This window comes from Aotus nancymaae, unplaced genomic scaffold, assembly GCF_030222135.1.
Source record: "Aotus nancymaae isolate 86718 unplaced genomic scaffold, 86718_ANA_hifiasm-v0.15.2.pri h1tg000033l, whole genome shotgun sequence".
Taxonomy (NCBI): Eukaryota; Metazoa; Chordata; class Mammalia; order Primates; family Aotidae; genus Aotus; species Aotus nancymaae.
This window is the reverse complement of record NW_026988447.1, coordinates 28,842,399-28,854,173: the sequence shown is the minus strand read 5'-3', so window position 1 is coordinate 28,854,173 and position 11,775 is coordinate 28,842,399. Positions and strand designations below refer to the sequence as shown.

General features: G+C 35.3%; 1 protein-coding gene across 1 annotated transcript in view; it reads right to left on the bottom strand.

Annotated features, from left to right (window-relative positions):
- Positions 1-258: 258 nt before the first annotated feature.
- SLC7A11 (solute carrier family 7 member 11) overlaps positions 259-11,775 on the bottom strand; it is a 76,938-nt gene continuing 65,421 nt past the window's right edge. Inside the window, exon 12 of the mRNA XM_012443241.2 lies at positions 259-7,774. Within this exon, the coding sequence (XP_012298664.1) occupies positions 7,713-7,774 (62 nt within the window). The 3' untranslated portion in view covers positions 259-7,712. The remainder of the gene's footprint in view (positions 7,775-11,775) is intronic.

Here is an 11,775-nt window from a genome sequence, read left to right as displayed (position 1 = left end):
ACTTGTACAGGCAGAAATAGAACAGGAGCTAGATATTTCAGACCAGGGGACAGACGGATATAGACCACAAGAAAGAAGAGTGTTTATAGGAGACTGGATCTGCCACCACTTTCAGTTTTTAGTTCAGGAAACTGGTGTGAAGTCAGATGCTCCAACAAATTCATGGAACCAGTGATAAATAAATTCAATCATCATTAAAACTAAGGCCTTCAATTTAAATGAAATACACTGCTTTGAGAAAGCAAAACATGATACATATTATGTAAACTATCAAATCTTTATTTAAATTTCCATTTAAAATATTTTCAAGTAAAAATATGACAAAAATGGTTATAAAAAGGTTGAAGCAACTAGAAGCATGACAGATATAATACATATAAATACAACCAAAATTCAGTTCAATGCAAAGTTGAAGGACATCGTATTGCACCAAAATTTATTCCATACAAAAGCACATGCATCAAGTTTCCATAAGATGAAAACACACTTATTTCATAGCATCTTACCACTTACACAAATAGCCTGTAAACACCATCTGGCATTGTGATTGCTGCACCAGAACTCTCCCCAGAGGGAAATCATTTAGCTAGAGAAGAATTCATTTTATTTCACATATCACATGCTTGTGCAGGCATCAGTGCCAAGGAACCTTAAGAAACACAACACAATCCACAGATGAAAGTCTCTCTGCACCATTTATAACTTCATAGATAAATATATCTTAGTTCTCTTAATATGATTGGAATGTAGATGCAGAAATGAAATGTTTTGCTCTTTAAGAATTTATCAGTCAATACAAGACATTGTATTAAATTTGTATAAAATACACACAATCCGCTTTACTAAGTTTCATAATCACAATGCCAGAGGGAAGAAACCCTGCTTGAGTTGAGGACCAGCTAGGATGCTGAGGATCACTCTTTCTCAATTGGATCTCTCTGTTCTTGTGTTTTCAATCACCAGACCAAACCCACGATGCCCCTGCAATTCTGGGAATGGTATAAGGTCGTAACTAATGCATTCCAGATCCAAGTTAGGGATTTAGCTGGTCTATAAATTACAATTTAAGCACAGATCAAACAGATGGCTGCCAGCATAACCCTCAAGGGTAACCTGAGTTCCAAGACTTTCCCACTGGGCTAAATGGATTCCACTGCTGCAAATTATAAATGCTTGTCACAGGATATGAAAGGTATTTAAATACATTCATAGATAGTACCTAATAATATGTTAATATAAACATAACAACACACATATTATTATTCTACCCTTTGGCAACTGAAAATGAAGTTACCATTCCTAGGCCAAATTTTTAGACAAAGCTTTCTAAAGCCATTTCAATAAAGTAAATTCAGATATACTTGCAATAAAAAGACATAAAAAAGATTCATCCTGAGATGAATTCTGAGTCAATAACTAAAAACCATTTCTACCAGTGCATCACTACCATATAATCCATTCTACACAAGCTGTATAAATATTGAGTCAAATCCTGTCAGAAAATTAAGACCCAATCAGTTTGCCAAGTATTCAGTACAAAAGGCCATTTGTCTTGCCTTTTTATGACATGTGCATATTATAAAATCACAGGTAGCCAACATTTATTATCAGTAAAAAACAGCAACATTTGTTCACCTATTTTGCATAGGGAGAAAACAATATATTTCATAGCATTAAGTGATACACTCTTAACACATATGATGCTAGCGTTTGCGAAGTTCCCAAATGTTGAGAAGTACTACTGAAAACTCATTACTATTGTGCAAAGTTAAAAATTTGGGGCCGATCTCTGTATTCAAAATAACCAAAATATATTTTAAAGCAAAATATATCCTAATAGTACTATAGATTCTAGGAACTGTCCTAAGAGAGTAAAATGTCATTTCCTCTCTGAACATGAATAACATCAAAGGAAGAACCCAGTTCTTAAGCCTTAAGTCGGAAATTTATAGAAATTTGATTTATAGCAGTAGTAATAACATTCATAAGGAAAAACTGTTAGGTAACAATTTTCTCCAAGAAGAGGATCAGATTACTTAAAATTGTTGGAGAATTCTGGTGGTTTGTGCAATAATCATAGTGATTTACATTGCTTTTTTTTCTTTCAGAGCAATAAGAAAAGTCTATGGGCTAGCACTTGAAATAATTCATATACATAATCATTTAACATAGATCATTTCTAGTTGAGTATAAGCATACATTCATGGGAACAATCTGTTTCATTCTTCAAAGTATGTTTCTACTTTGGAATGAAGGAAAAATTCTAGGGAAACATTAATTCAAAAATCCTTTGAAATAAGACACTTCAAACCTAGGACCAAGGAACCACATTGCATTGCCTCCCAGTGTGATATGACTGTGCTTCCAAGGATGCATCTAATAAAGTTAATTAGTAGGAATATTTGAAGTCTAATTTTATAATCCACATTTAAGTCAGACCACTCACAACCCAACAAATGATACAGCTTTAACCTGAAAAGGCCTAATAGGTTTTCCCACAAGATGATGCTGTACAAAATACCCTGTCACACAAGGTACTCGAAATACAGCCACCACTGCAAAAGAGATATCTGTGCATTACCCTTTTCCCCCTCTGGCTTTCAGCACAGCTTTTTGAAGCTTCCATAGGAGGTAATAAGGACTTAGCAAGCAGGTTTCCTAACCAATGTATTAATTCATTTGAAAGTCATACTTTAAAAAAAATCAGTAGTGTGTACATTGAGGGAAAAAAAGCATGTTCACTTCGAAACAAGTGTGGCCCTCTGTATGGCTTTCAGATGCCTGACACCCTACAGTTTTGTGAGAGAATTGTTAGTTGTAAAGCTGTAAGGGCAGTTATTGGTACTATAACTATACACTTGATTCAAGTACACTGAAACACACACATGTAACAGATAGCTATTAGGAGACCGTAACCATCCTCTGGGCATTTTAAGGTCAATAGTAACAGAGAGGAGGGAGAAAAATAACTACCAAGAAAATAAAACTAATTGGTAGAGTCACACTAAAAAAATCTGGGTAATCATATAAATTCATTGTTATGAGGTTACAGAAGGACAATTATCTCACAACACATGGAAAATTGGTGAATTTCCTGTGAGACCATGATTTATGCTTTTGTGAATCTATATCTGATCTAAAATTAGACAAAACACTTATTTTTAGACACCAACTAATTTGAAAATACAAGGGAAGAAATAATTATCTCCCAAAATTGACTATTAAAAAATCATTTTTAAGAACAGTACCAATAAACTAAGGACTACCTAGACATCATGCTCTGAGACGTTATTTTAAAATCTTTTTTAAGTACTGTACTAATAAAGTAAGGGGTACCTAGAGATCACACTTTTAGATATTATTTATTTTAACACAGATTTAAAATACTGTTTATGGGAAAATTAAGCTTAAATACATGTATAGGTAATAATTATTTTGCCCATATACAAGTAATGTAAACAGAAGCTATCAAAGTGACCCATTATCTACTCTAATTTATATCCACGATGGGCTTCTTCCCAGTTACACAATGCCATATTTTAATTCCTCACTTTGGATGGTTAGGAAAGCAAAATGTAATCTGTAAACTTGATCAGCACCAACGTACTACATATTATGGAGTGAAGCAAGAATATATTCAAGTAAAATAAAATGCCTTGACTCATGGGCATTCAAATCCCACATCTCTCTATATTTCTTTCCTAACTAAGAAAAAGAGCTATAATTAAAATCCCATTTATTAATTTTCTGTAATTCAGAATCAACATATAAAATATGATGAAGGTGAAAATATCTCCCTATATATCACATCATATATATGAGAAAGCCACTTGTTATATATGGATATTGCAATTAACTCATAACTTAAATTTAAAAAAATATATCCTCCGTATTTATTTCTAATAGAAAAAAGTAACAAATTATTTTACCTTACTCGCAGGGACAAGGCAGATTTTGTGGGACTAGAAGTATACACAACTTTGCTGGTCTTCTTCAACAAAATTAATATAGAATTCCTGATGCAAAGTTAGGTTCAGGAACTCGAATAGAGCAAGTCTAAGTGAGGGGCACTGAAGCTTAGGTTTCATTAGCTTCTTGGGATATCCACCTATGCACAACAGACAACTAATTTTTAGTATTTCTCTGACTATATGGCATAATATTAAAATATTATTACCTTCAGTCAGATACTATCTTATTTCCTGATTCTCTGGACTTCAGTTTTTTATCTTTCATACCCTATACCTCAATTATAAAAGATCAACTTTAACAAAGGTCAGAGTTACTCCCTTTCTTAGCAGTATATTCATCTGCAAATCAAGATAAAATAATGAGTTTCCTATAGACTGATTACAGTTCATGAGGAATTCTGTTGTGTAATTATACTCTTGTTAACCCTCTACTGATATATCCAATAGCAGGGAGAAACAATTTTACCAGACACATAAAACAATCAGCAAATCTGTTTCAACCTGAATATTTTAGTGTTAGAGAAACCACCATGCTGCAAGTGTAACCTAATAAGCTGTCCTAATTTTGTGTCCACAGGGCTGAGGAGCTACAGTCTAAATACATATGCATGTTTGGAACTGAAGTCAGTCATCTTCCCTAGGACAAATCTTTACTCTTCTAAAGAAGGACAAGAATAGGGTTTATTTTCAGCTAACCATTTATAATTGCTCAGTTTTCATTTGTTCAAAGGAATATAATCTAATCTTTTAAATGGGATCAAAACAGTACCATGAGGAAAATATGTACTGCAAATATTTGTGATTGTGTAAGAAGAATCATTCTTTTTAAAATCAAATTGTGTTTTAGCTTTAGAAGTCTTTACTCAATCTTTTAAAATCACAATTAAATATCTGAGACTCCATCCCCACAAAAATGAAAAAATAGATTAGTTATTTTAAACACTATTCATTAATTTTGCTTTTCATGTTATAATAAACTTATGTGTATAAACATTTGAATATGCATGGTATAAAGTACAGGTACAGCACATGTAGTGGTATGTGTGTGTATGGATGTGCATATAGTATAAAAATATGAGAAAAATTTTACTTGCATAAAAACATGTATATATAAATAAGTGTGCAGGAGAGTTTTTGAACGAGAATCTGCTTTACATACTACCATTTTGAATGAAAATTATGGATACTAATTTCCTGATTAAAGGAACTCTGTGTCTTGCCATGACGTGTCCAAAAAATAAGCCAAAATACAACTTAATCTCCACCACTTTGTTTCTTAATTACTAATTGACTTTTTTCCTGCTTAAAATGGCATTACAAAGGCAGAGAAATTTAATAATGCAAAAATCACTTTTGAAAGTAAGAGAAAGAAAAATTCTAGTTACCTTTTAAATTGGTACTTTTAAAGAGAAATTCAAATCAGAAATTAATTAGTTAATTAAATGCTGAGACCAATCTGCCACTGTGAATATAAGCACATTAACCCCAGGAATAGCAAAGAACTACACAAACTTTCCATGAGACTTTACCAGTCTTTTTTCACTTGGCAAGAAAAAGCTCAGGAAACGTTTCTTGTTTAAATTCTATGAACCTAGACTATGGGAAAAAAAATAGAAATAAAAAAGAAATTCTTACCTCAAGCAACATATGATAGGGAGAGATGTAGACAAATGAACAATGTTTACTGGAAATAGGAATTATAAATCAAATTTTGAAAACCCTGTGCTAAGAAAGGAAGGAGTTGTTATAAATTCACTTAGAGACCCAAACATTAGGTTTGGCTAAAGAAATGTCAGTCTTGTATATATATTAAATGTTTTCAAGAGCAAAAATTGAAATTACTGAATTGGAAATGCTCCAAATTGTAAGTCATCATTTCTACTTTGGACAATTGTCTATGAACTCTATGTTTGCCTTTAATAATTTTAATTAGTATAATTCTTTCAAAACTCCTTTTTTTCAAATGAACAAAAATTAAAGGATGAAATATACTTTGGCCATGACTAACCATTTTATCTTAGATATTTATAAATTATAGTTTAACTTTCATCATTATATTGCTCTCATTTATAAGTTTCACAATATTTTCTTTCCTTTTTTTTTTTTTAGACAGAGTCTTCTCTGTCGCTGAGGCTGGAGTGCAGTGGTGCAATCTCAGCTCACCACAACCTCCCCTTCCTGGGTTCAAGCGATTCTCTGGCCTCAGCCTTCTGAGCAGCTGGGATTACAGACGCCTGCCACCATGCCCAGCTAATTTTGTATTTTCAGTAGAGACGGGGTTTCACTATCCTGGCCAGGCTGGTTGGTCTCAAACTCCTGACCTTGTGATCTGCTTGCAAACCTCCCAAAGTACTGGGATTACAGGTGTGACACACAGTGCCCAGCCCACAATGTTTTCTAATACTGGCATAAAAATGTCTTCTGAACATAAAAGTTCATCCACAGTTTCTCATTCTTTCAAGTTTTTTCTTATCAATTATCCCTTTTGCAAGTTAAATAATAATTAAGGTGTGGAAATTACTGACAAAGCCTAAATATAGAGGTGGAAATTTTCTAGAATCATCAATTGTAAGTCCTAGTTAGCAGTAACATTTCCTTCTCAATTTTTATGTCAATATATGCCTTTTTCTAATTAATCTGGACAGTTTCATCTGAAGAGCTTTTTTAACAGAATATAAAATGTATAATGAAAATCCACTAAGTGTCAAAATTCATTGTGTAAAAATAGTCACAAATTTAAAAAATTGTTCAGGATTACTAACATTGCATGTAGATATGATTATAGATATGGGACTATTGTTTTGGACATTTTCTTTGTCGGTGACTTCTCTCATGTTGACAACGTAATTTGAAGATTTAAAAGTGTATAGGTTTAGATATATTCATCAGGGGTAAATTATTAGTGAAACAGGTGGTTGTTCTTAAGAGGATTTAATACCAAACTGACTCTTCCTCTAAGAAGTGTTACATATTTTCCTGATCAAACTGATGGGGAAAAAAAAAAAAAAAGACAGATGACTATAAAACTTCCTGATAATGAAGAAAAAAAATCTGACATAATAAATTCTCAAGGATTTTTACTCAAACATAATTCCTGGATGTGTCTCACAAACAGTAGCTCCTAGAAACTCCTCTTTAATGTATTCAACATATCCCTTCTGACCTTTGTTCAAAATGCTCTGGGTATAATCCATTAAAGCAGAAGTGTTATCTAAATTGGTATCTAAAGGGAAGCAATGCAATGTCAATGTAAAATAAATTTCTTTCTTTCCTCTTGGCCATAATCATGATGTATCCTTTTTTTTTTTTCAGAATTGAAAACACTTTTCACAGTATAGTCATCTACGGTGTATAAAACCATGTTTACAAAGCCCATATACACAGAAAAAATCTCAGTCCTCAATGAGAACTTTCTTTGCCATGCTAAGATATATTGTAGAGAATGACCACGTAGTAATTGGCTATTCCGTTAGTCTTTTCTCCTAACCCCAATAGGTAGGTATCAGAGACTCAAGAATTGTGCGACTCATAGAACTGCATATTCATTTTCTGTAACTACATAGAGTTATACCTAAATTTCTTAGAAATTAGTTTGAATATGCTGAAATATATGAATAGAAATAACTGACTCCTTTAGTTTATCACCAAAGTTAGAATTCCCTGGATTTTCAAAAGACGAAGTAAAAATCCCTATTGTGTGTCTTCTCTTGGGCAGATTGCCAAGATCTCATGTTCATCAGTTCATAATTTATCTTCTTCCGGTACAACTTCCAGAATTATTTGCAATGATCTGGTTATTCTCTCTACAAAGAAATAAAGAGAAATTAAAAATGCATAAAAATCTGAAATGCATAAAAACAGCAAACTATGAATTATTTGGGGTTGAATACCAAAAACACACAACCGCCTATTTCATAGAGCACTTTCAAGAATTATTTACTTCATTAGAAACCTATCGTGCTCAATTAATTTATTTGTCACTTCTATAACTTCCCATGATGGCTTCTCAGCAAGAATAAATTAATATTTTGCATTAAAATAAGGATTTTTATTCATGAACCAGAAGGCTGAAAATATTTTGAGACAATAGGACCAATATATAAATAAATGTTTCAAAATATACTTCATATTCAGTTTAAAATTGGTTTATTTTTTTTCCACCTATGAGATTACAACCAGTTCCTCAGAAGAATTAGGAGGAGAATCAGAATATAATTTTCATTCTCAAACTTGTAACATATTATTGAGAATATTGTCTTATCTCCTAGGGCCCAATTTGCCTGGTCAGTACAATGAGAGTCTAAATCAATGAGAGTTAAAGTGTGGTTCCCAGACCAGCAAAATTAGCATCATTTAACATATTAGAAATGCATCTTTCAAGTTCAATCCTAGACCTACTAAATTAGAAACTGAAGATGGGGTCTAGCTGCCTGTAATTCTGACAGACACAAAAATGTAGGAACTAAGGGCATCTTGAGAGAGGCTGGCTCCAGTGTGCAGAAAAAGGTCAACCTTTTTTCCTTGAGAACCATTGGGCTAGATGATTTCTAAGGCCATTTTATCTCAGCAGAACTCTAATACCTTGGTTTCTGGGGACATTTGTTCTTGTTTGCCTCTTTTTTTTTTTTTTTTTTTTTTTTTTTTGAGATGGAGTTTCACTGTGGTTGCCCAAGCTAGAGTGCAATGTCATGATCTCAGCTCACTGAAACCTCTGCCTCCTGGATTCAAGCAATTCTTCTGCCTCAGCAGAAGTAATCCCAAGTAGCTGGGATTACAGGCGTGTGCCACCACACCTGGCTAATTTTGTATTTTTAGTAGAGACAGGATTTCACCTTGTTGGTCCAGCTGGTCTCAAACTCCTGACCTCAAGTGATTTGCCTGTCTCGGCCTCCCAAAGCGCTAGGATTACAGGTGTCAGCTACCACGCCCAGCTGGTTTGCCTCTTATCTTTGTGATTAATTCCTACACACCTTTTTCAATGTCCTGCTAGTCCTGGAGCAGTCAGGGCCTAACCTCTTGATGGTTTCAGACTCCGATATCTCTCATCTGTACATAGACTCTTTCTCCTCATTCATGGCTTGTTATCCGTAATAGCTCCTTTCAAGCCATTTTTAATGACATTTAAAAAGATATTTTTTTCAACCTTTGCTTTCTGTGTTTGTCAAAGATGTTGTTCTCAGCACATTAGTTTTACAGTCTACATCAATTGCAAAGGACCCAGCACAGTCCTAGCAAATTATAAACGCTATGTGAATGTTTCCTAAATAAACTGTGTTTTACACAGCCCACTCTTTACGTTGAGATGTAAGTACAGCATAAGGGAGCACCCAAGAGCAATTAAAGCCCATATTTTCAGAAAAAGGAAATGATAAAATTATCCTATAAAAATAGGCATTTGTGGCTGGGTGTAGTGGCTCATGCTTGTAATCCCAGCACTTTGGGAGGCCGAGGCGGGTGGGTCACGAAATCAGGAGTTTGAAGCCCTGCCTGTCCAATATGGTGAAACCCCATTTCTCCTAAAAAATGTAAAAATGGTGCACACCTGTAGTCCCAGCTACTCAGGAGGCTGAGGCAGGAGAATCACTTGAACCCAGCAGGAGGAGGTTGCAGTGAGCCCAGATTGTGCCACTGGACTCCAGCCTGAGTGACAGAGTGAGACTCCATCTCAAAAAAAAAAAAAAAAAAGGCATTTGTGGGAAAAGGAAATATTCATCAATAGTTAAAGAAAATGTAGCTTAGGCAGAGAAGGGGCTAGGGATATGTGACAGTAGGTTAAAACAAACAACAAACAAACAAAAAACCAAGGGATCTCAGGCATCTGCAACAGCCAAATGAAAAGCAGGGGTATTCAAGAGACATCATCTCCAGCCCTGCCTCCCTAAAGAGATCCTGCCCATAGCCTCCTGAACTAATCTCCATAATGACTGCCCTCCTCACCCAACATGAAAGCCTTTTTCAAAAGTGTCTGTCAATATTCAGGGACCCCCAGGTGTCTGCTCTCTTAGACATCTTGCTTTCCCATGTCATCACAGTGCCTCCATTCAGACAAATGAGGAGCAACTTAGATCCTGCCGCTTTCCTACTCTGTCGTTTCTCCTTCTTCAAAGCTTGGTTTGGATCCCTGATTCAGGAGCACACGGCCAAAGAATCGCTCTTCTGCCTTTGCCCACTTTCTGCTATCTTTCATCTTCCTTTGTGTTCAATCAGCGCTGTTGACCGTGTCTATCTTATGAGAGCCCTCTTGGAATTTCATAATTTGAATGATTGTCATGGTAATGAAGGCTTCTACAGAGTAATTGATTTTGACCATGAGTGCGTGTTGGAGTCACACCAACTTTTCCTTCTAGATTATCTGACAGCAGTGGACCAGACAGGGGAGCTCAAGAGAGGCAAGTTTGTCTTTAAAGAAGCTTCCAGCTTGCCTGGGAAAGCTGCAGAGCATGTGGCATTCAGCTGCCATGTCTACATCCATGTTCAAAAACAGTCTTTCGGCTTTAAGGGTAATCATACATGGCACTCTTTCTTTAAATAAAGGTGTGTTAATGAGTCTGCATTGGGTGTTTTCAGTAACTGTAAGGTTCAGGACCAAATAACATTTGTAGTATTTTTAGCTTTACCTTTCATGTTCAGTAGTTATTCTTGAAATAATTTGAAACAACAACTGACCCTGCAAAATTTGATCTACTCAACCATACCTGGTACCAATATGGGAACTACAGCAAAATTTGCCTATGTTTGTGATGTGGCACGAGGCCATCTTTTTCCGGACGTCATCACAAGAATAATAGTATTTTTTTAAGGCTACAAAATATTTTCACCAGCGTGATCTCGTTTTATCTTTACAATGAAGATAGTTTGGGCCCCTAAGAAATGTAGACAAGTTTAATTAATTTACATTTTGCGCCACAGTCTTCGTGAAAAGTCTGTTAAATGCATTATTCAGCTCTCAGTCACTTATCAGAAATGAAGTTATCTTGACCCACTGTATGCAGCATATGCTTTTAGGACTCTGGAGTTGCAAACTTGCTGTCCACAAAGATGCATTACAGTCATTCCGCTGGTGTTTCCCAGTCTGATTTTTCATAATTGACGATTTTGTTTAAATAAGGCTGTCCTCCATCTCTCTCCCTGAGCAAGAGGGATCCACTTCCAGTCACCGCACTCAGCCTCGTGACAAGGTTTGGCTGATAAATAGAGACAGCCAAGTGCAACGGCTGCCGTGAGTCCTGGCTCGGGTCTGCCAGGTCTTGCTACCTTTGTGTATTTACATATGTCATTGGGGTATCTGCCCCTTTTTCCTCCCGTGAGAAGCTTGTGTTTCCGTAAGTAAATAAATAATATAACCCACCAGAAGAATTAACCACTCTGTCACAGATGACAGAAAAAAGCTTTCTGTGTATCTCACTATTCCCTTAAGAGCACGTTTTCTTTTCTCCCTAGAAATGCTATCAAACAAAAAGTGGCTCCATACTGGCATCCTGTGGCTGGAGAGATTTATCAAATCTCTGAAGATCTCAGCTCCTCGGATTCTGAACACTCCCTGGCTGTCAGTACTCAGCAGCCTTTCACCATTTTCCAAGTGCTATTTGGTTACCTCTCATTTTTCATGGAAACAACCTAGGTAAGATGTATTTTGATAGACTATCATTTTCACAGGGCTAATCTACTCGTGCATATCAGGGTAAAAATAAATGATAATATAAAGGTGACGAATTTTACCAAATGAAAGGACATGATATTAAATCATTGAACAAACTGCTCCAAGCGAAGGCTGTTGGTCTCTAAGTCCACACTGGCTTTATCT